Raw genomic sequence first — 26,265 nt, forward strand, 5'->3', positions numbered from 1 at the left:
ACGATATGACAACACCTCACGGGTGCTATTGTCGTTTGTTTTACCAAATTTAATTATTAATTTTTCTCTAGAAAGAATTGATTAAAAATATATGTTCACAATATCCCAGTTTGATAGGTCAAAGTAATAAAAGCTATATTGAATATTGAAAACACTTTGTCGGTTATTCTATATTTTCATTTCAATTTTCAACTAAGGTGTTGAAAGACATTGATATATTTACATCTTTGTATTTCATCAGTTCGGACTTCCATTGTCTAATTTGATATGAATTGATTTGAAATCTGTAAGAAATTAAAAAGATCAAATTAGACAATGGAAGTCCGAACTGATGAAATGCACCACGAAACATTGTCAACCACCTTCAAACATACATTTTTGATATTCAAAAATTATTTGAAGTAGATGATAATTTAATAGCACTTTTGTATAAGGAATGTTCAATGATAGCAAAAAAACGTGTGTGTCTCGGGACTCCCGACTATTTGATATTGAAATTGTTAAATTCGAGAAAAGCTCAGGTTATTATTTGAGTTTCATGATAATGAAATGATGATAGGAAAGGTTATTTATTATTGAAATATTTTATTAATGTTATTGATGTTATAGCTAACATAAGCCACTTGGAACTTCTGTAAGAATAAATAATGATACTACTAATATACATACGCATTTTCAAGCCATCATTTTCAAGCTACGTTTCACATAATGAAACAATATAATGTGTCTGCCGGTTAAACTTTTATAGTACTATCAACAATATAGTCTAACGCACACTAAACACTGTAGTCTGTTTCATATCTACTTTTTGTTTGTAAAATTTTACAGACGGGTCCAAAAATTACGACCAAGGTGTCATTTGATTCGAATTTTTATCTAGAAAGTTTGAGGAGAGGTCCGAAAAGGCGCCGAAAAAAATAACAGAAGTTATAAACAATCAAGTAAAAAAATTGGGCTTCAGTTTTTTTTTTCAATATTGCGAAAACATTTAAAAATTTTAAAAATTTTAAAAATGATCTGAGAAGATCAATAAATTTGTATAAAAAAGTCCCGACTTCAGGAACTGTATCTCAATTATTTTTAACTTTTACAGAGCCCTGAAAATAGAGCCAAAAACGGGTAATCTGGCTTCCACGCGCATTCCGTCACTCTGACATAAAAACAAAAAAAATTATTTCAACACATCAATTTAAACATTAATTATGCATTTGTTAATTCATAACTTCTTTTTTTGAATTGTAAGTTGATATAAGAACCCCTATAATTATTAAACTAAAACCCTGGCATTTTTTCCTTTGGTGAAGTTATTCATCCTCAGGCTAAAAGAAAATAGATTATCGTTGCCAAAATAAAAAAAATGTTATAAAATTTTTTTAATCTTTATTGTTTCAATGTCCCATGGTTGAGAATTACTTAGTAATATTCTTTTTAATAATTTTTTACTGCTATTATTGATACATTTATTATAAACAAATATATTATTTATAAGAAATTCGAAAAAAAAATTTTTGCATCATGTTAAATGAAAAAAACATGATTCCTTAAAACATGGTTCCTTAAAAAAATGTCTTCGTTGCTAAAAAATACGTTTTTTAATTAGCAATCGTTTTTTGTGACTGAATATAAAAATTAAGAAACCTTTTTTTAAATCATAAATTCTATTGTTCTTCAAGGTTTTGAAAAAAATTTCATTCTTTTTTTAATTGTTCATTTGAAAAAATTGTTATAAACAATACTCCATTCTGATATAAAAATAGCTATGTGTTTTTTTCTTCTATTTTTTATAAAACTCATAATATTGTGATACCTTTATACTTCTCTTTTTCATCCGCTCCTACGCTTCTATAATTATAATAACTTCTAAACTATTGCAGATATGACTCTCCTCTATGAACCTGCTTCCTTTCCATCGATTATCGATAAAGCCATCGGAAAGGGATAATCGATATCCTTCGAGATATCGATTATACAACGTACAATTTGCAAAACAGCAATGTTTTTTGACATTATACTAGCACAAAATTATTTTCATATCAGATTTATATTTTCAAATAATAAATTAATATTACGTGAATAACACTGTTTTACGTGTGAATACTTTATGTTTGTCCCTACTACTAGTGCCGCCTCTCGTGACATTTGGGAAAACTTGAACATCCATAAATTTAACAGTCATAAATCACTTATCGAGGAACAAGTACAAATCAAAACACAACAAGACCTCACATTCAATATATTAAACAAAACCATACACATTCCTAGAGAAGATCTAACATGAAGGAAAGTTACTTATGCAGTACAAATATCCGTGAAAACTTCAGATTTCATATTCGATACCTTAACGGGGAGATGAGGTCAACTAAGAAGAAGAAGAACTCAGGTAAAACTCAACAACATTTAAATAGTAGGTAGTAGAGGGTTTATGGACTACTCTATCTCTGAACACGTAACGAATACCATTTTACCATTATAGTAAGAAGTGAGTTGAGCAAGGTCAACAAACTTCTGAACACGTAACAGCACACCTTGATAATGACAAATGAGATTTTGTCGAAACGTCGGTGAAATTAGAGATAATATCACATACACGGATCAAATACCCGGAAAAACCAGTTCAGCATATTCCCATCCGTGAAAACTTCAGATTTCATATTCGATACCTTAACGGGGAGATGAGGTCAACTAAGAAGAAGAAGAACTCAGGTAAAACTCAACAACATTTAAATAGTTGGTAGTAGAGGGTTTATGGACTACTCTATCTCTGAACACGTAACGAATACCATTTTACCATTATAGTAAGAAGTGAGTTGAGCAAGGTCAACAAACTTGTGAACACGTAACAGCACACCTTGATAATGACAAATGAGATTCTGTCGAAACGTCGGTGAAATTAGAGATAATATCACATACACGGATCAAATACCCGGAAAAACCAGTTCAGCATATATATATATATATATATATATATATATATATATATATATATATATATATATATATATATATATATATATATATTTGTATATATATATATATATATATATATAAATTGTTGACCGCGAAAATCGGTATACATATATACATACATATATATATATATATATATATATATATATATATATATATATATATGTATACCGATTTTCGCGGTCAACAATTTGGTGTGCTGTAGTCGAGGTTGAACCACGTCTTTGATTTTGTTCTGTTCGACGTTTCAGCTCCTACTTTGAATCCATTCTCAAGAACAAATTGATATTGAAGTCACATGACGCCGACGGAGTCGTAATCCACGTGGTCTTCAAGTCACGTCACTGGCTTTGTTCTCACTTTGTTCAATCTCAAGAGAACACTACAGATTCATGAAGTTTCCGCCAATGCTTATTTCGCGTTATCTAAAATGAAAGAACCTTGGCCAATCCCTTTGAACAAACTTCCAAAGTAACTGCTGCAATTCGTCAGCCGTCTAGTCAGGACTTGTACAAAATCCTAAACTCTACTCTAACATTATCTCAAACAAAGCGATCCCTTTTTATGTCCCCAATTTTCCTTATCTCACCTTCTTTCATTTTCTGATGGTCGTCGCAACGGTTTAAGATTAAAGTTATGTTACAGTTTTTAGATTTCGGTTTCAATGATTTATTGCCCAATGCTCGGTGACCCAAGATTAGTGGTTTAGATTCGATGTTATCAGGATATGACGCCTAATTAATCGGTACAGACGGTAACATCTGTTGACATAATGCTAATTGATGGTTATCAACTTCTTGTGATTGATTCCAAAATTGGTTTTAATTGGTTCATATTGTCGGTAGTAGTATTCATGAAGATAAGAAAACTAGCTCAAGAAATGTAGCTTTGTGAAAGAATTATAGATACGGTTCGACTGACTATTACTGTCGTGAAACAAAACTAGTTTGAAATTTCACGAGCTCCAGTACAAGGACCGCCCACTCAGAATGAACATTAAGAAAACGTGGAAAAACATTGGTTTTCCCAAAATATTTCAGCTAAGTTTCGAGAATTAAGATGTGAAATATCGTTTCCTAAGCGATAGAAAAATCTTTTGCAAGACTAGTAGCCTTCGCCAATTTTTTAAATAGGGAAAAAGCTGATTTTATGGAAAATGGTTTTTTCAGCTAGCTAGATAGGGAAATCGTGCTTTCTCCAAAGAAGCATCGATAGAGATTCTTAGTAGCTATCGTTTGACACCTCGATCACGTTTCTAGTGCTCGTGGTTCAATTTTTATTAGCATTCGAGTTTGAAAAAAATAACATTTTTCAAATGCATTTTTTGTAAGAAGGAATAGGAATATCGAGACGCGGCATAAGACCCTTTGTCTTAGAATTCTGAGTTCTATATGAAATCGAGGAAAACGAAAATTCAGAATTTTCGTGATGTTCCGGAAATTTCCGAGTGAGGCCGAAGACTGTTTGATTTCATTTATCGAACAACGCAATTTGAGGAAGCGAAACGATACACGGAAAGAATGAGACAGAAACAGCGGCATATAGACGTCAATGGAAAGTAGCAAAGCGATATTCCTACTTCAAAGCCCAGCGCCTGCAGAAAAATAGGTCGTAAACGCTGGCAAATACATAAGAAATGAGTTTTTTTTCGTTGTGTAAATATTGAAAGTAGGTCAGGCAGGATCGCACGGCTTTTGCGATCGCTGATTGGCTGAAAGTGGCGCGGAAGAGAGCCCGTTTATTTAGGATAAATATACGGATTTCCAAGCCACGATAGTTAGTCGAAGTTTGAAGATCGAGCGAGTAGCAGATTTCGAAGATTTTTCGAAAGTTTGAAGCTGCGGTTGGGTTTTATTGAATGAATTCAAGTTTCTGGTTCTTTTCAGAACTTAATAGAGACAAAGCACAATACAGAAGTCGTCAGGGATCTGCGGTTATCATCAAACAGTGAAATTGGAAGAATTTTTACTGGAATTAGAAATCTCTAGGACCAATAGAGAATAAATCAGAACAGACCAGTGGCTAGATATTCATTCGAGGAATTGTAGGATTGTGGAAACTCTGGGATTCAACAGAGCTTATACTGGAGCAGAATACTGGTCGGATAATTTATTGCAGTGCATAACCATATCTTACGTTTGTCCAGGTTCCTTTTGGCACTCCGCCAGAGGAAAGCAGCCCAAATCCTGCAAAGGAAGAGCAGGTCCCTACTAAAGTTGCCCGGTCTCACTCCACCCGATCACCTTGCGATGTTAAACGATCGAGGTGTTTCGAGATTAAACTCGGGAGGGTCAAGACATCATTAGTTACATCCTTCGGGCGAACGACTCAACCTAACCGTTGGGACCTTCCAGGATTACGATACCTTATCCTGCGAGCGGCCCTCATCCTAGGGTGCTGCTCAACCGTTAGGCTCCTTGTTTCTAAATCACTAGCTCAGTTCACCATGTAGGCCTTGGATAGGAAACTAATTTCGCCATCCAAGGATGAACTTAAAAATATTAGATTTCCGTGAATCCTTCCCACTGACTATTTCCTCGTCAAAGTCATTTTAGGGAAACTTGAAATCGAAATGCAGACTAGAGCAAGACAAGCGCGAACGCAGCTTGCAGAAAATACACCAGTGCCAAACCGCGAGACCACAAGCTTCGGTCAATCTAGTTCCTAGTCAGACACGCTTAGCCACCTGAGTGCGACTTCTACAAGCAGACGCGGAACTCCCCAGGACTCTGTTTTCATAGGAAACAGTATTCCGAGAACTCCGGTAGAGATGGTCAGTCTGAGGGCATCCTCTACTTAACGTAGACCTTTTGCGCACGAGGACACTAGTGCCTCTTCCGTGGTCGCAGAGCGACAAACCGTGGGCATTGGTGGTTTTTCAGCAAGTCGAGTAGCTACAGAACTCGACATGTCACAAAGGACAGAGTCCTCAAATCGCGAGAAAACTCCGCGAAATAGTGAAATTGTATTAAACCGTTTTAGGAATTTAAATACACCGAATACATTGCGAATGGACCAGGAAACATTTGCCAGAGAACGTCAGGAGACGTTACTCCGAGAAAATGGACATCGTCTCCGAGGAGAGGTGTTGTCCAGCACTAGGAGCATGCACCAGACCAGACTTCGTCAATTGCTCGACATGCGAGTTGAATTGACAACGCCAAGAACGGTCTCTCCTAGAAAACATCTACAGAGCAAACCCCAATTAGGGCCTAGCGAGATGTTAAATATGAAAACGCTATCTCCTATGCTGAGATCGGCTCCGAAAACGAGCCAACAGCGTTTTTCATCAGAACCGCAACAACCGGAACGATTTGAAATGTTTAACCGGCGGCGACAACCGGAGGGTTGTCTGCCTCTAGACTTGAGAGTTTTCCCCGAACGAAAGGTTTTGAGTGAAAACATTGAGGCGGTGATACCTACTTATGTAGTAGAGTCACCAAGAGTAAGATTTCACAGGGTGTACAGCCATCCTGTGACAACGGTAATTAGAGAAATGTCGAAGCCGTTGTCAAACCCGACAAGAGAATCATGCCATCATGGACAGGACTTTCGAAATAGCGAATGTTTCGACAGCAGAACCACCGGACAGGACTTTCGAAACAAGAAAAGTTTCGAGAGGCGCGGTGAAGGACAGCGTGTCCAAAGCAAAGAAGGCTTTGGAGATGCTGACAATATGGAATTTAGCGACGAAGCAAAGGTCGTCTGACGCCAGGCGTCGCGATGCCCCCAGGGGGAGCACTTAGCGATCCCTGGAAGGAGAAGGGTGCGTTGCGCACAGGAGCGCCTCGTAGCCTGTTCGAGCCGGATACTGACGACCTAGCGGAAGCGCTAGGGGGTGGAGGAATGCCAGGGAGTCACCCTGAAGCCGAGAGAGGCTTGGGGGTGGCCTCATGACGGTGTCAGTACCTCCACAAGGAGTTTAGAATTCGAGATGAGCGAACCGAAGCAAACCGGAGTCGTAGGACACGCCCCCTCGAAGGCACCCGATTACAACCTTTCCGGAGGACATTACAGCTTCCGTTATTCAAAATATTGTTAAAATAGTTGAAATCATAGTGAATTTGGAAACAAAATATGTATTGTAAATAGTAGGACTGGAGTATACGAATGAGTTACTGAAAAAAAAAAAGAAAATGAAATCAAAAAATGGGAAGAAATGAACAATGAGTATAACATGTAGCAGTATATGAACGCCAAAAAGTACAATGTCAATAATATGCAAACAATATAAAAGATTAACGGGAAAATATTTAAGAAATAGATTTCAAATCTAGCTGCTTCGCAACGTTTCAATTGTTAGTCAGCATAATTATCGAAACTGTCTGTTTGTCGAAAGTGGTTAGGAAACCTATACACCAACGTTTCTCTAAAGGAAGCACTTCAGAACAAACAGATGAGTTGAAAAAAGATCACTCTGATAGGAGTAAACATTGAATTACTTGGATTCTGTGTATTCAGCTGTGGTTGCCAGCTGATAATGACAATCAAGAGAGTGGTCTGGGATTTCCAATTTCATAATCAATATATACTAGTGATGTGCCGAGTCGCTATTTTGATGGATCGAGTCGACTTGAGTCAGTCAAATTAATAACGTAATCGATCCGGAGGCTTCCTAATTCTTATTGTTAGATTAATCATCGAAAATAATGTGCGCATCGGTGTGGAGGTGCTGGCTTTACATTTCTGATTGATATATTCCGCCCATCATGATTATAATGAATCATAATATTATTAGCACCTACTAGCAAATCATTTTCGCGAACATTTTTTGAGAAAATATATTGATTTGCAAAAGAGATTTGTTTATTGACGGATTCACAAACTATAATCAATATTCGAGATATCACATTGTATCAGTTAGTTCTGATGTCGTTTCCACGTCGAATTAGTTCCACAAACTTCCACTGAATAGATATTCTTTCCAAAATTTTTAGAATATGACTTTAGGATCATGTTGGTTTCATAAGAATACGATAAACTTTATATAGCATAGACACATTGATCCACTGTGAATTTATCGTCCCTTACTCCTCTAAAATATTTTGAATTCGTTTGCTGCGATTTTTGTAAATTATTTTTCAAGGTAAAAATTCCTTTAGGAGGTTTCTCAATGTCATTTGGCTTCAGTAATTCAAATCTAGATCTGATCTGTCTATCTAAAAACAGATGATTATGCGGTTCACCTGTGGATTCTAGTAGGAGATTTGAGTCGGTTCTGAGCCTCCCCCCACCACTATGACGTATTGATTGCTTTTTTTTGTTATTGTTTAGTTCAACTTACCGTTCAACGGTAAGAGAGCAAGATGTTCACTCCACGGCGTGTGGCTGAGTAATGCGTATTCATCGGTCTGCCCTCACCTCTCTCGATGCAGTGAAGGCTGTGACGTAACGCATCGCTCTAGCCTCGCTATCGATGGTGACACGCAGGCGGCCGAGAACTATGCTAACGTCTGCCCTCTCCGAGAGCGCAACGACCACTGCCTATTTGTATCGACATCTGTTATCGCATCCAGTTGAGAGGTGGGCTTGGCAGTGAAGTCAGGCATCTCTAGTGGGTAGCAACTAGAACCATGAACCTTTCACGGTTTCATAGTGGGGGTGACTCGCGCTGTTCAACATAAAAGAAATGCCTGGCACACTATGAAATCAGTAGACGAATATATCTGCAGCAGTTAGCAATTGGTAGAGTGTTATTCAGTTCGTAATAGAAGGAAGACGGTGAGTGTATTTTTCTGTTGGAAATTGTTTATATTTTCATACATATTTTCATCATGTCCGTTTCAAAAGTAGACTTGAATAAAATCGATAAATTGATTGTACAGGAGGTTGAAATACTAGAGCAAAAGGCTTTATCATCATTACCAATTGATGAAGTATATATAATTAAGAATATGTCAACTTGTTCTACCAATTTTATCAACTTTGGAAGATGTGAGCAATGATACATTATTTAAAACATGGCTACCAAAACGTATTTCATTGCAATTCAGTGATGACGATATGACTTGTATCAACTCATCGGGTGGTAAATATACGATGGTGTATTTGGAGCAGAGCCAGCAAAGTTTTGCAGGTATGAAAACGCGATCTCTGGTCAAATTCAATATGACTGAATAATAATAGTAATTATATATAGTGAATTTTTTTTTGTTTTAATAATATTCATATATTAGATAATTTAGATGATGATTATATGGAAATATAAACATTACTAACTTAATTGAATACACTCACTTCATAAGTATAAATAAAATGGGAATGTGAGTATTATATCATGGAAACAAGTTGGAGGTTGCTGATTGTTTTCTTTTATTTGATTTCAGTTCCACCATTCAAAGATGTGGATGCAGTATGCAAGTCAAGATTGGGTCAATGTTGTAGATCTCAAATCATCAGTTCAACATTTGTCGTCTAAATTGAAGGTGTTGGGTGATGGAGTCGAACATGCAAGCAATTATGATATAAGTGTTTGCTATGATGAAAAACAAATCGAATTATGTCTTCGTGATGCTGAGAACTATCGTAGTGGCGCTGAAGTTTGTAACAAATTTTTGGATAATGAATTGGAATTGTGGCAACTTTGTGAGGTTATGATTGAACTGAACCTGAGAAGATTCCTGTATAGACTCCAACCATACTTGCCAGAATGAATTGTTCATCACTTTGAATTGAATGATGAAAATCGAAAGGAAATTGGAGATGGTCACGAAAATGGTCACGAAAAGGAGTTATTTCAGATAGTCTGTATGTTCCTGTAAATCATAAATAATGTCAAATAAAAAACTTTGTATCATTTTCATATTTTATTTATCCAAATCCCATTATATACAATAGAAAATGATTACAAAGCAATAAATATGATATATATGAATTAGGAAAAAATTACAATACATGATATAAATCAGTTACAAATGGAAGAAAAAAAAATCATAAAACAGTAGATGATAGAGTTGAAAAATGAAATAGTATCAATAATTAAAAGAGTGTCAATATCTGCTATGAACTGAACCATCCAATGGATTGTATGTTAAAACTGTATCATGCAAAATTGATGCATATACTTTAGTGTTGTCTGGAAACTTGGTCTTCCTCGTCTCAAACTCAATCTTTATATCAATAGTTGATGATTTTATTGCATTCGGTTGATGGGAACAATCGATGGCGAATAGTGGATTCTCTCTAAATTGTCCAGAGGTTTACTCATATCTTCATCATAATAACTTCGCTGAAAACTGTCGAAAGCATAATAAGCAGGAGCATCAAGTTTTTTATCGAAATTCAAATTCCAACGCTCATATGGATAAACTTCAGAATTCAAGTATACTCGAATCCTATTGATATCAGCAGTTGCGAGTTTTGTAATATCCTGTGTTCTATCTTCAGATTTGGTAGTACTTTGGAATGCGATGATGAGTTTCCAGAGCGTTAGTTGTTTTGATGGCCCATATGTCTGAAGAAGTCCTATGTAATGATGGTAGTTCATAGAGGTCCCACATACGATAAGCCAACTTGATTTTGGCATTCAGACCGCTTTTGTTTATTCTACTCAAAAGTTTGAGCTTGTATTCATTATCTGGTACAATATGTCTTATTTTCCATTAGATTTCATTTATTTCCAAATCAGCATCTCACCTATATATGAGTTTTTGAATGATCGAGCGATCATCAAAATCAATTTCTGTTCAGCATTCAAGATACTTTTGTTGTAATCTTCAGCAAAACCCATCAAATATTTCAGTGGTAGTTTTCCACTAAAAACATGACTGTTTGTATCCAAGATATCTTGTTTCGATTGTGATTAATGTGTTAGCATGTGATTGTCCAAATGATATCATGGTTTTCATTGTAAATGTTATCTCAGGTTTTCTAGCAACAGCCACTTGTTCACCACCAATTTCGTAACGAATTTCATCAAGGAGGAATGCAATTGCATTATTCGAGAGATAGCATGTTTTCGTAACATCTTTGGGGGTGAATTTACCTTCTATGTAAATGAAGCTTTCGGCAATATATAGTATAACATCTTGATTATTGATTGCAATTCTAATTTTATCCGAATTCCTAAATAGCGGTGATCTGAAGGGCTTATATGTGTGCTCATGTAAACTTATGAGAGAATGATCGAGCACTGGTTCATCGAATATATTCAACTTTCCACTGTTCGTTTCGAGCACCATTGTTATTTTCTCACTTTCAATCCAATCGATTTCAAAAATTCAAGATCACTCACAGACAGAGCGTTATGTGCTAACTGTTTAGCATACACTTGTGGAATGAGCTTCTTTTCATGCACACTTTTCTTTTTATGTACACTTTTCTTTTTGATAGTGCAGGCCGTTTTGGTTTGGGATTGTTCAATACAATTTTGTCTATTGTGAATGAAACCCATAACAATATTTATTCGATTTTCTTCAATTCCAAAATAATGAAAATCTCTTCTTCACTTCCAAAATCGATAAGGTTATTTTTTACATCCAAAATACGCACTGTAATTTTGTGAATCAATTGACGACCTTCTGGACTGACAGGCATATATATATAATACTGTGTTGTTCTTTAGTGAGATTGTATCCAGGTTCAACATCAATATCGAATGAGAAAAGAATGTGTGATTCTTCACCATTTATATATGAACCAGATATTATATTGCAATCTAAGCAGATACGTCTCACAGTTGTAATGTTCATTGGTAATGATGATTCATGTATCTGTTTTGGTGGAAATATGCCATGAGCGAACCCCATCATTTCAGCTATTGAATTTGGATGTGTCAGATCAATTTCATATTTGGATCGTATTCGACATTTGAATGTATTATTATTGGCGTGTAGATAGGAAATATCGTCTGCAACGATATCAATTGGTTTTTTATCATGAAACAATCTGAACATGATATGTTTCTGTATGACGGCATTGATCTCTTCTATTTCATAAGCACCACATGGAATTTCAATTGTGAACTTCTGGGGTATCGATGAGTTGTCATTACTGATTCTGAAACACACTGAATTATTAGCTTCAGTTATATTATTGATTGTATTGCATCCATAGAATCCCAAAAGTCCTAATCCATAACGGCTGTTCCTATCCAATTCAACTGGTGGAAAAAATCCACACTCAAGACACTTGTCACGACAGATTGCAGCTCGAACTTTCGTGACATGACTGATGAATATTCTGAAACACATTTCAATTCATTGTTGTGCATAGAAACAGCACATTTGAGACAATAAACACTTTTTCGAAAGTGTGCCATTGTAATAAATATCATTTTTATTGATACCGATATTCACATCCTCTATATTACAAATACAACACATAGATGTTATATCTTGTTTTTCACAATTCACTTTTTAAAAATTGGTTTATTTCTTTATAAACACTTTATTACAATTTGAATATAACGTGAAAACCTTGGAACATTAACAGAATGAATATGAACTGTACTTGAGAATGATTTCTAAGTTAATGAACATCTTTCTGACCTCGCAGGGTCTATTTATACGTTTTGTATGAAAAACAATATTTGAACAGTGTCAGCAATTGCTTTGTCTGGAGCACAAGTGTTCATATTGCTGATACTGCACAATAAGCACTTTTAGCAGGAAACTGTTATCGCTTTGTAATTTAATACGTGTGAGACGCTAATTCGCATATAACAACTCCCCTTTTATACAAAAAGTTGTTGCTTTTTGCTGCAACTTTTCACAAAACATTTTCCTTGTGGAAACTGGTGTTGAGTTGGATTTCCTCTTCTATAGGTTCCTGGAGGTTGATACTTGGTCTTCTCCTGGGGATGAATCTCGTTAAGATACGGGATGTTTGTCTGTCTGGTCTTGGATGATCCGGGGGTGGTTGATTCGAAGTGGATGTAATACCGATTCGTATTGGTCCTTTTCGTCTACATTTGCAAAAGATATAAAGTATGATTAATACAATGATCAATGTTATAGTGCAATATGTGAACCATGATATGTGCTTGTTCACAAACGGCTCATTGATAAGTTTATCCAATTCTTCGGAATATTGGTTTAATTTATGTTGAGCGATGTTCAACTCGTCAACGTTGATTTTGTTGAGTTTCAGCGGTTTCAGTTCTGGAAGATGTCGTTTTTCAGGAAGATGGTCGCAACAGCTGTATGGTATTCGAACGGCATGGTTTTTGTATGTGACGTTCTTATATCTATCGACGAAGTATTTGGAGTGAATTCTAGTGCTTCCAACGAATGAGCTGCATCCGGGTTGGAGTTTTAGCAGGGAATTGGTTTTGATCACTCGTGTAACTGGTTCCATATTTTCGCAGTTAATGGTGATTGGTAGAACTTCAGATATTGTTATGAGCCACAAATTTAGACTCAGTTCCTGGACATTGTATTCCGTAGCGTAGATCAGTGAAGACTGGCAAGTTTTCGGGAGGACGGTCAATCTTCTCAATAGTTGGGCTTCGCATATAGCTTCGCTATCAATCGGGTAGGGTAGTAGATCGGAACAGATTCTTACGCCATGATTCAGAGTTTTACAGTTTTCTAAATTTTGAAGCGAAATGTACAACAAGGATTCGTCATCTCTCGCAATATATTTTTGAACAGTTAATAATATGTGATGAAGTCCCGTTCGGTTATCTGGAATTGGTATTGGTAAAAGTCGATACAGAGTGTATGTTTCTGGTTCGACCAGTGGAATTTTTAATATGAAAACAATTCTTTTGTCCACTTGATATGCTTCAAGTTCGATGATTTCGATATATTGAGCAACATGTGAGAGCATTGTGGGTAAAGGTAGATTGTTTTTATGGAGTGATTGAGAAATTTCCTGGAGTGAGTTCATTAGGTCATTAGGAGTGATAATTGAACTGTGAAGTATTTTCAATCTAGCGAATGTTATTGAATTCAATATGTCATCAAGAGTTGATTCCAAGAAAAGATAGCTTTCCATTAGTGTTTCACATATTTCCAATGTTTTCAATTGTGCTTCATAATATGCAAGATCGTCTGAAATGTTATAGATTGATTGTTCTATTTGCTTGATATCTCGATTGAAGGTTTCTTCATCGATTTGAAGTTTTTGAATAGTTGTGTTGAAATTTCTAATTACTGATGTGGTCACCGATATTTGATTTTTCAAAAGGTTTTCTAATTGGTGTTCATCTTGAGTGAGTTTATTAATACAGTTGGTGTAATATTCGCCGTCTGACGAGTCTAGATTACCAGTAACGGCTTTCCAGAAGGTGCCTATTCCATTAATTAATCCTCGTTTGGATCTTTTATAATAATTTTGGGTGTCTGCAAATATTTCTCGATATTTCAAGTCGAGTGAGTCAGATATTTGGGTCAATAAACTAATGTGTGTTTTCACTTCGGTTTTGAAGGATAACATTCTAGGGTTTGATTGGTCAAAAGTATATAGCATGTTTTCCAAAATTTTGTTGTTGTTATTTAAGGCAAATTCTATGGAGTCCAAGTCTTTGTAGACGAGAAGAGTCCATTTATCATTGGAAATTTTCAAAGTGCTTTCTTCGTGAAGAAAAATTCCTATTGTGTTATTAATGGGTTGAACGGAATATTGGGAATGTGTTGAGTGCGTTGCTGAAATCAGCAGGAGAATCCTGAAAATGAAATCAATTTTCAGTACAAGGTCGTAGTCTGTCAAAATTTACTTTTGTTTTTTGTCTTGTCTTCCAATTAACTAGCATTGCTGAGTTTTGGTAGATTTCTATAATTTCAAATGGGCCATTAAATTTGTTTTCTAGTTTATTTTTAATTTGGGATTCTTTAACGTAAACATTGTCTCCTACCTTATACTCAGGTATATTTTGTGCAACGTTTCTATCGAATCGAATTTTGGATTTTTCTTTTTGGTTTTGTGTTCTTTGACGAGCAATTTTATAATAATAAGAGATTTTATTATTTAAGTCTCGTATGTACTTAGTTATGAGTTCCTTTTGGTTGTACAGAGTTTCGGGTGGTCTACTAGAGGTGTGTCCAAATAATAGTTCGTAAGGGGTGAATCCGTGTGTTTTGTTTTTGGTGTTATTGTAACAAATTATTGCGTATGGTAAAATACCTAAGGGGTGTTCATCAGGGTTGTCGATTTTATTTGTTCTTATCATTTCTAGAAGGGTCGCGTGAAAACGTTCTAAGGAACCGTTTGATTGCGGATGGTCCACACTAGAAAATGATTGTTTAATGTCATAAAGCGTACAAAGGTCTTCCAGTAGGGCGTTGTTGAATTCTCGACCGAAGTCAAAATGAATTCTGAGTGGAGTTCCGTAGTGTTGAAAGTATAGCAGTGAAGTGTTTACTACTGATTTTGCTGATTTATTTTCAATTGGGTAAGCTTGGGTAAATTTTGTGAGTTCGTCTCGAATTGTAAGTATATAATTTTTTGTGGGAATTTCAAGAATGTCAATGTTTATTCTCTCGAATGGTGTTTTCGGAGTTTCTGTAATGACTAGAGGGCTTTTAAGGTTTTGTCTGCAAATTTTTGCTTTTTTGCAAGTTTCGCAGTTCTTTACAAAATTTTCTACGTCTTTGATCAGATTTGGCCAATTATATTTTTCTTTTACGCGTCTAACCGTTTCGTTAATTCCTCGATGTAAATTATTTTTTCCTGAATGGCATTGGTCCATTACGATGAGAATTTGGTCTTCGTCGGGAGTTCTTGTTAGATTTTGGCATACTGTTATTTTAATTTCTTTTTCAGCGAAAATGAAAGAAAGAATTTTCAAAATTGGTAAATCCAAATTATTTTCGACAAAGTACGTTTTGGAAATGTCTATTTCATCTGTCCATTTATAAAGGATAAAGAATAGAATTTCTACTGCTGAAGTATGATCGAAGGGTAGAGCAATTATGAAATATTTTCTGTCTTTAACGGTTTTACTTGAGAGAATATTGATTCTATCGTTGTAAAATTCGGCATTTTCCTCGAATATGTCATCTATGATTTTATGATGAAGATCTTCTAATTTGTTTTGGCAGAAAAAAGTGAGGATGTATTTATGTGATTTGTCTAAAAGTTGCGAATTGTCAAATTTGATTTTTGAGTAGTCAATCAGGGATCGAGTTTCATATAAGTGACTGAAATTTTCGTATTCTTGTAAAATTTGTTCGAAGGGGGTTTCTTCGTATTCTGGTGTTTCTTTGTTTTGTGTTTCTGTGTCTTGTGTTTCTGTGTCTTGTGTTTCTGCGTCTGTTGGTTTGTTCGTTTCATCGATTTCGTTTGAAGCGAGTATCGTAAGTTTTTTGTGAAAATTTACACATTCTCTGAAGTGATTAATTTTGATCCGTGATAGGGCATCGGCATTTTTGTTTATTTTGCCAGGTTTATACTCTATTTCGTAGTCGTACTCTTCTAATTTGAGTTTCCAACGTGCTAGCCTACTACCTGGGTCTTTTATTGAAAAAAGCCAAGTGAGGGGTCTATGGTCAGTGATGAGTTTGAACTTTCTTCCGAACAGGTATGGTCGAAAGTGTTTCACAGCCCATACAATCGCTAAAAGTTCTCTGTCAATCGTAGAGTACTTTGATTCAGCGTTGCATAGTGTTCTGGAGGCGTATGCTATTGGGAGGTCTTTTCCTATCGGTCCTTGTGAAAGAACAGCTCCTATTGCAAATGCGCTAGCATCTGTCGTTAAGAGGAAAGGTTCTTCGAAGTTGGGATAGATCAAAATTGGACTAGAAGTAAGGGCTAATTTCAATTCGTTGAATGATTTCAAACATTCTGAGTCGAATTTAAATGGGGTATCTTTTTGTAGTAATTTTGTGAGTGGTTTGGAAATTTTGGCAAAATTTGGTATGAAGCGTCGATAATAACCAGCTAAACCTAAAAAGGATTTGATTTCTTTTGGGTTTTTTGGTTGGGGAAATTCTTGGATGCATTCAACTTTGGAGGGGTTTGGTTTAACGCCGTTTTTCGTGATGACGTGTCCAAGATAAGCGACTTCTTTCCTTAAAAATTCGCATTTGTCAGGCTGAATTTTCAAGTTGGCTTTCCTTAGTCTTTTGAACACTTCTGTTAGTCTTGAAATATGTTCGTGGATCGTTGGTGAGTATATAATGATATCATCCATGTATACAAGACAGCGCTCGTTTTGGATGCCAAGAAGGATGTTATCCATCACTCTTTGGAACGTGGATGGTGCGTTCTTTAATCCAAAAGGCATACGGGCAAATTCATAGTGACCGTTCTCAACAGAAAAGGCTGTTTTTGGAACGTCTTTTGGGTCAATTTCGATCTGGTGAAATCCTGACGCAAGATCGAGGGTGGTAAAATACTGACATTTTCCAAGCTGATCTAGCAGGTCGGAAATGTTGGGTAACGGATATTTATCGGCTACTGACAGTTCGTTCAGTTTTCGATAGTCAATCACAACACGCCATTTGGGTTTTCCTGAAGCATCTAGCTTTTTTGGTACTACCCAAACAGGGGACGACCATGGGGATGTCGAATGTTGAATGATACCTTGATTAAGCATTTTGGAAATTTGGCTTTTGACTTCTTCTTTGTGAATATGAGGGTATCTGTAAGATTTTGTAAACACAGGTCTCGCATTGTTAGTTTCGATTGTGTGTTTAATTTCATTGGTGAAGGTGAGGTTGTCGCCTTCAAGATAAAATATGTCAGAAAATTCTAGGCATAATTCGGTTATCATTTGTTCTTCTTCATGGTTTAAATGGTCAAGTCTGAGTTGGTTTTTCATCTCTTGAGTTCTGTCAATTTGTTCTAAATTATCGTGAGAGGTGTTAAAGTTCAAAATTGATTCAAAGTTTGTTATTGGTTCGAGAAAAAGGTCTGAAAAATCTATTGTTTTGGGGATTGCGTTGGCGTTTATGATGGATGTCAAAAATTCACCATTGTTGTCAATTTTTACTAAAGCATTTGGTATTCTGACTTTCTCTTTTTCTTGCGCTAACAGTATAGCGTCGGTATTTTTGAGGTTACTTCTGAGTTTGAATATTCTTTCTGTTCTGGGTTCAATTGAAATTTGGTTTGGTTTCGAATTTTCAGTTACTTCATTATCTATAACTTTGAACAAAGGGACTGTTTTGAAATTTGTAATTAATTGTTTGTTTTTCAGATCAATAATACAATTATAATGTTCTAAAAAATCGGATCCTAATAAACCATCGAATTCAATATCAAGGTTGTGAACATAGACTTTGTGGGGATCATTATCTTTGAAATTGATCAGAGTCGATTCAGTGATTAAAACTTTTTGGTCCGTGATTCCCTGGACTATTACATTTTCTGGGAATCGGTGAAGGTATTTTTCACAAGTTTTTGGTTTGAATATCGAAATTCCTGCACCAGTGTCTATTAAAATTTTGAAGGTATTTGAAAGGTCTTTGATGTAGTATAAGTTTTTTGAATTCATGGAGTGAAGTGAACTTACATGAAGCGTTGTTCCGGGAAGTTCAGATCGGGGTGATAATCTTCTAGGTTCATTGATTGGATTTGAGTTTGAATGTCCGATGTTATGTCTTGGGATTGACTGAAATCTGGAGGGTGATGTTGTGTTGGAAGTGAAAGAAAATCCTGGTATTCTGAGATATTTGGATTGTTTATATATTGGTCGTGTTGGTCATTTTGGTCATATTGATCGTATTGATCATATTCTTGCGGGCATTGACCATTATCGGTATAATAGTCATTTTCTTGGCTACTAGCTGTATAGTAGTTCTCATACTCCGTGTTATGATCTTGAAGAGGTTGAGATTCTTCATATGTAACGCAATGTGTTCTTTGTTGATTTGAGTTGGGGTTGCGTTGAATTACTGAGGGACGATTCTGGTTTTGGTTTTGGAAATTTGGCCTAGGTGGGGTATTTTGGAATTGCGGTCTTTGTTGATTGTTTTGAAATTGTGGTCTTTGTTGATTGTTTTGAAAATTCGTTTGAGGGCGGTTTTGTTGGGGAAAATTTGGTTTCGGAAAGTTCGTATTTTGAAAGGAATTTGTGTTATTTGGTGGTGGTCGTTGTCTTTGGCGGCATTCGTTCGACAAATGACCAAAGCGTCCACAAAAGTTACACGTTCTTGAAGACTGAGGTTGTTGGGGTCTTTTGGGAATGTTGTTTTTCTGTTGGTTATGTTTGTCATGCTTTTGGTTTTCGAAATACGAAAGTTGGAGTTCTCTCCTGATTCGCATATGTGCTTCGAGCATGTCTCTGGGGTTTCCAGCGCGTATGATTTGTCCTAGTCTGGGTTCAAGTCCGGTAAGTAGTGTATTCAGTGTCATTGTTTCGATGAGTCTCGATTGAGCTGTTTTTTGATCGGCAGTGAGAGTAGATTTTTGAATACAAGCGTGCATTTTGGCGTTATGTACTTGTAATCTGTTGAAAAATATCAACGCGGTTTCATTTGGTAGCTGTTTAAGTCTTTGTAGGTCTTGGATTAAGGAGGTGAGATCTCGGGTATCACCAAAGTTTAAATTCAGTAGGTGTCTGATCTCTTGATATGTTTCGGGGTTTCGAGAGCTTATCAGTTGGGCAGCTCTTCCGCGAAGTTTGTTTTTAATGTGTATCGTCAAAAGATTTCTTTGGTCGCGAGTTGACATTTGGTATGCACAATCGCAAGCATTTGTAAAAGTTGTAAGAAATATTTGGTCTCCTTCAAATTCAGGGACGATCGAAAATATTTCCGACAATTTATATGGTTCAATTTCGGGAAAAGGTTCAGGGATTGGTTCAGGGGCATTTTCGTTGTCAGGCATATCGCTCAATTAATCGATTCACTGGTCTATAATAAATCAATAATAGCAATACTCAATACCTCTGAGATAATCGAACAGTACGATTATTTTGATGATAATTGATCTGTGCAATTATCAACAATTGGTTTTACAATAAGCCAGTAATCAATCTGTATGATTATTGCAATGAAATAAAATTCAATACAATAAACGAGATGAATCTTTGTTGACTTACAGTATTTGTTTCATGGGTGATTCGTCTTGTTCTCGAAGTTTTCCACCAGGGGCTTCACTAGGTGTTCCTTCCGTGGTTTTCTTCAAGTGATGACTCCTCGGGTTCTCTTGGTTCTCGCTTTCTCGAAGGGCTCGGTCCTTTGTTTCCTTGAAGGGCTTGGTTCTTTGATTCCTTGAAGGATTGGGATCCACCGCTGCCAGTTAGAATTTTCTTGTTCTAGCAACGTTCAGGAATCCTACTGACTGCGCCAATTTGTTATATCTTGTTTTTCACAATTCACTTTTTAAAAATTGGTTTATTTCTTTATAAACACTTTATTACAATTTGAATATAACGTGAAAAACTTGGAACATTAACAGAATAAATATGAACTGTACTTGAGAATGATTTCTAAGTTAATGAACATCTTTCTGACCTCGCAGGGTCTATTTATACGTTTTGTATGAAAAACAATATTTGAACAGTGTCAGCAATTGCTTTGTCTGGAGCACAAGTGTTCATATTGCTGATACTGCACAATAAGCACTTTTAGCAGGAAACTGTTATCGCTTTGTAATTTAATACGTGTGAGACGCTAATTCGCATATAACATAGATTTTCAAGGTATAGGACCATCATTAACATCCGAGTCTAAATTTTCATCGGGGTGGTATTCATAACAATATCTATGTTTCATTAAATCGATGTCATCTTGTAGATGTTTGGGTAACTTTTCCCAAACATATGCAATCTCATGTGCAACACATGCAAGCATCACTTTATCAATTTTTTTCATATTTTGAAAACATACTAAGTGAAAACCCTATTTCCTTGATAGCCTCACGATCCAGTTTTGGTGTTGTATCCATTTTTATCTAAAAAATTATCCAGAGAGAAACTGTAAGCACAAGTGACCACAGAGAACTGTATTGAATTTCTGTTGACGATTATAGTTTTATTTGATTTTCACATTGGAACATTTTCAAAAGAATCATGTCAATTCCGATAGTGGGGCTAGATCTCCAAAACTATCGAAATATGCGACTTCTTTCCCGCATTTTTTATATGCCATCCAATGTGTTCCTGGTCCACTTATTCCATCTAAATTAACAATAGTTGTTCTTTTGTCTTGAACCTGAATAGGGTAATCTGTCACGCATAAAAACACCACGAAAATGTGGAATTTTCATTTTTTGTGCATAATAACTGAGATCGAAATCGGTGAGAGGCCTCTGAGGTAGGGGTTCAAGTAGTTCTTTGTTTTGTTTGCAGCTTTGTATGGTTTTAAATATAGTCCTGAACCTTTACGGTACGGTTTGAGGTATATTCCACTTCCGCGTTTGCCCAATGCTACAGCCTCCATGGTTTTATTGTGGCGGTTGGCTTCCATTAAAGCCGCTCTGCTGGCTTTTGCTGAATTCACGGCTTTGGTAATATCAGCAGCGGCTCCCGCTAAACTCCATAGTGCGGATAGCCCAGCAAAAATTGGTATCAATGGCAAAAGTCCACCGATCTTGGGAACAGGAATTATGCGTGGTGTGCGGATTTTCTTCTTTCCACCGGCAGCTTTGAGGTATTTACGTAACGCCTGCAATGCCACAGTGATAGCTTTTTTGCTATTTTTCGTCACAAATTGATCCCCACCAGCTTTCTTCAATACATTTCGCACTTTATGGGCACCAAATTCAACTTTTCTATTTTTATTTTTTTTCGTTTGTTTCCTCTTTCTTTTTTTCTTATTGCTGCTACAACCCATGCCCATATGTCCTTTTGTTCTCATAATGTTGGTGACAAGTAATGCAGCTGCTCTTTCCTCAATACTCGCGTTCTTCGATTTAACCCTATTCCAAGCGCTATATTCAAGTTCTTTGTCGGCTAAATGTCTTGCTGCAAGATCGGGTGGATGCTTATAATATTGAATATCGTGTTTTTGCATTCAATATCTGATTCATTGATTCCAGGATCGTTGCGAGCTAAACGTTGTTCCAGTTTTATACCCGGTCCACAGTATTGATAACCTCCGGGTAGATGTAATTCAAAAGGAAGTTTGTTTATTAAATCATTAACAAAACCACAACCTCTTTTAATCTCACTATCACTTTCAATACGTCCGTATCGTTTGATGGTACACATTGAAATGAATAAGCTAATAACATTTATATAGTCTCCAACCATGACACGATGTGCATTGTAAAACAGAAAGAAAAGTTTGCTGTAGATAATCTAGATGGAAAATTCGGGTGTGAATTGAATGGACAATGACTATTCAGACATGGTTCACTACTTCCATCATCAGTTCGGACCTTCAAATTGTGGAAAGACGAATGCAATGATATCGCACAAGGACTGAGATTCAGAAATGTATATCTATATTCGAAATCACTCAATTAACCTAAATATCAGTACTTGTGAAATGTTTTGGAACCTATAAACGGATTTTGTTTCCATACATTCAGCAATAATGCAGAAATAGCGGAACCCTCCGATGCTGAGTCTAATTCTGTTTTCATTTTCGATGACGTGATATGTGAAAAGCAGGATATTATTAGATCATATTTCTGTATGAGACGTCATAATGATGTTGATTGTTTTTTTCTCGCACATACATATTCACGGGTACCCAAACAATTAGTGCGTAACAATACCAATTTCATCATAACGCGTGAGAGGTGAGACGAATTTACACCATATTTATCCAGATCATGTATCACCCGATGTAACATTCAAACAATTCCAATTGATGTGTGTTAAATTCTGGGAGGACCAATATGGATTTCTAGTCATTGATGAGGACAGAAAAATAGATGAAGGTAGATATCGCAAAGGATTCGATAGTTTTATATATCTATGATATTGTTATTCAAACTTATTCGATCACTGAATATTGTAGAGGTCACCTCATCAGCGAATTGAGCTATAATTTAAAAAGGGCATTATGATTACGAAAAATGATTCTGGAAATAAAAACAGTGAAATGAATTTGAAACATCAACTAGTAGAGACAACAGAAGCTGTCAGGCAGAAATTCAACTCTATCAAGAATGATAATATTGAAAATGTACGACACTTGAAAAATTGTATGAGCCCATAACGAATCCATTGAATGTTTTATCATCAAACGCTACTTCGAAATCATCAATGTTATCGTCAAACCATGGAAATGTTCAATCTACTTCAAATTATCCCATGAGTACTCCAATAGGAAGGAAACAATCTTTTGGTAGTGTATCATCTGTGAATAGTGACACGAGCACACTTCAAAACGATATGAGAACAACTCTATTCGAAACACCATCATCGTCTCATATCGATTCTTCGGATCACGACTTCTCACATAATACGAATGGAAGTCGTGAAGATGTTTTGGCGAAACATTTGAATAATGTAAAATCTAGAAATCCAGCATATGATGGAACATTTGGTGTACGTATGGATCCTATTACACAAAAGCTGAAAATGGAAAGTCTAGTGGTACATTTCAAAGATGGAAACATTTCATTTTGAGATGCTGATAAAGTGAAAAAATATGAATACGCAGGTAGTCCAGACTTGTAAGATATGATCTTTTTGAAGAATCCGCAAGATGTTGATGAAGAAACTCGTCAAGTATATTCCAAAATATTGAAAATAACGAATGCTCCATATAAACATTATAATCTGAAGAATGGTTTTAAAAACACACATTCTAAAAAATTCCGTGAAGTTATCAAACCTCTATTAGACTCACGACAATATCCTATAAGAAGTAGAAGTAAAATTGGTGAAACACTCAAACGAAAGAAAATGGAGAAAACATAAAATTCTGAACCTGTGAATTATGTGTACTGGAATTCACCGAAAGAGTTAGTTGTTTGCCTACGACTATTGGTAGCTTCAAAGTCAGCTGGACATACTAGACGTGACAATGAAATATTTTCAATAATTGAAGAATTACGTGAAGAAGGTATAATATATTAATATATCCACATGTAATGATCACTGTCACATCATCTTTCAATGCAGTAACATTATCACCTTTTCCCATTATTCATATTGAAATAGAATGACTAATGATATAAGTGATGTCAAAAGACAAGTTGTTAATGAATTACATAGACCTGCAAGACGTAATTTTCGCAGAAAAATAACTGAACTAGCTGAACTACAACCTTATGCACAAAGTGATAAAGGATATCGATATATACTTGTAGTGATTGATTGTTTCTCAAAATATCTGTGGACTGTAGCAGTTAAAGATAAAACAGGTAGTATAATAACTAATGCAATGAAATATGTACTAAAGGAAGACACATTTTCCACCAAACATATGCAAAGCGATCGAGGGAAAGAATTTTTTAAAAGAAGCATCTCATCTCTCATGCGAGAATATAATATCAATCATTATTCAACATTTAGCATAAAGAAGGCGGCTATAGCAGAAAGAGTGATTCGTATAATAAAGGCATGGCTCTATAAGGAATTTTCGATGATAGGTCACCAAAAATGGCTTGATATTCTTCCAATTATAACTAGTAGATATAACAATAAAGTTCATCGTACAATAGGTATGATACCCATCAATGTTGATTCAACAACAAAATTGAAATTCAAAGGTATCGATGGAATTGGAGGAGAACAAAGTAAACCCAAATTCCAATTGAATGATACTGTACAAAAATATTTTTGAAAAGTCTTACACTGCGAACTTTACCACGGAGCTCTTCAAGATTGTTAAAATAAATAAAACCACCCCAACGACTAATAATCTCGAAGATATGAATGAACAACCTATTAGAGGATGTTTTTATGAAGAAGAGTTATTACGAACCGAGAATCCTGACGTATATCTGATTGAGAAGGTGTTGAAGAGAAGAAAAAATAAAGTATATGTAAAGTGGTTAGGCCTTCCTAGGGAACAAAATTCTTGGATTGATGAATCTAATATGGTTAAAATGTATCTACTATTGTATTAATGAATGAAGTGATGTTAAAGTTCGTAATTGTTTTCATTTCAATTATAAGTATGTGAATTGAAAACTATTGCAGCGGTAAACGTTGCCCCAGCCATTCGCAACGTTCTGTGTATACCAAACCAAATTAATTGTATACTCCATTCCCACTTATATTTTTCAACTCACGATATTGAAAACACATTATCATTCCCAAAACTAATCACCGTCACTTTGAAATGCACTCTCCAACTCTTTTCGCCAATTATCTCTCACTGATAATGCCGTTTCATAAAGTTGAGTCGACTCCTCAAGCTCTGCCTGAGCTTGCATTCTCGAACGTTCGTTGAATTGATTACCTTTACCAATTTTTGAACGGAGTTCATCTGCATCTTTACACATTTTAGCCAATTCAACCTTCGTTAATGCAATCTTGGCATCTAATGCTTGGAGAGTTTCCTTATTAACATTAATAGCTCGCTCACTCTTTTCAAGTTCAGCAATAGCCATTTGTGCTTTTACCAGGCGGCATTTTGCTTTCTTTTTCATCTCTCCAGACCAATGTAGTGGACTGAAAGAAGATAGTGATTCAGCTTTCAAATAACCCTGCACTTATTGAGGTGCACCTTTAGGCTTCCTCTTCGATCTGTCACTTCTCGTTGTGGGTTTTTTCTGTCGCACAACACTTTTGGATTGTTCCTTTTCTTGGAAGGCAGTGACAATCGATGAAGATGCCTTAGTAACCTTCCTCTTGATTGTTCTAGATTCCTTATCAACCCCAAGAGAAAGGGTAGATGAAGGGTGTTTCAGTGGTGATAATTGCGAAACGATTGGATTTTCAATAACAATTTGCTCGTTAATATCAAAATCATTTATCGAATCTTGACTCGATAAATGTAATACTAGAATATTTTCAAAATCAGTGTGATCGATATCAACAAGTGGTGAACCATCTTCAGCAATATATAGCGGCATAGAGCTCATGATAATGATCATTTAGGTCTGAGGAATGATATGTGATAGCAGTAGGATGTGAATAGGAAAGGTGATGATGTTACTGATACCTCACCTTTCATAGAAGAAAATAAACTAGCGCATGCGCTCTTTCATCAACTGGCACATGCGCTCTTTCACTGAACTATTCACGCATGTGACAATCTTTGTCGTTTAAAAGGAACACTTTGTGTTGCATGCATTTTTAAAATGTGAGAAAATATATAAATAAATTCAAAATATATATATTATTTATTAATAGAGGACAATAACGATAATAAAAATAAAAAAATGTTATTGTCCTTATTGATGTGGAACGTTTTTTCCCTCTCCTCCTCAATATTTGTTGTTCATGTGTCACACACCAACATTGAAAAAAATGAATTCTCCTATTGGGGTAGAGTTGACCAACGTTCTCACATAAATCCCAAGTACTTCTACATGTAGTGCATACATGATTCCAACAATTCA

The 26,265-nt window shown here is 35.8% G+C and overlaps 3 protein-coding genes across 8 annotated transcripts in view; 1 reads left to right on the forward strand and 2 right to left on the reverse strand.

The window, feature by feature from the left end:
- The window catches only part of LOC111503553 (uncharacterized), a 290,692-nt gene that overhangs the window by 109,561 nt on the left and 154,866 nt on the right, over positions 1 to 26,265 (reverse strand). The window lies entirely within an intron of this gene.
- Positions 1 to 26,265, forward strand: part of LOC111511503 (uncharacterized) — a 246,865-nt gene that overhangs the window by 8,561 nt on the left and 212,039 nt on the right. The window lies entirely within an intron of this gene.
- LOC141485885 (uncharacterized) lies at positions 12,417 to 20,421 on the reverse strand. The gene is made up of 2 exons (XM_074183492.1): positions 19,895 to 20,421; positions 12,417 to 14,575 (listed from the first exon to the last, which is right to left on the reverse strand). Exons 1-2 carry the CDS (start codon positions 19,906 to 19,908, stop codon positions 12,676 to 12,678), a joined length of 1,914 nt encoding a protein of 637 aa, XP_074039593.1. The 5' UTR covers positions 19,909 to 20,421; the 3' UTR covers positions 12,417 to 12,675.

Source organism: Leptinotarsa decemlineata, unplaced genomic scaffold (genome assembly GCF_025532065.1).
Source record: "Leptinotarsa decemlineata unplaced genomic scaffold, Ldec_3_MD MMD2_tig00026340_RagTag_RagTag, whole genome shotgun sequence".
Classification (NCBI taxonomy): Eukaryota; Metazoa; Arthropoda; class Insecta; order Coleoptera; family Chrysomelidae; genus Leptinotarsa; species Leptinotarsa decemlineata.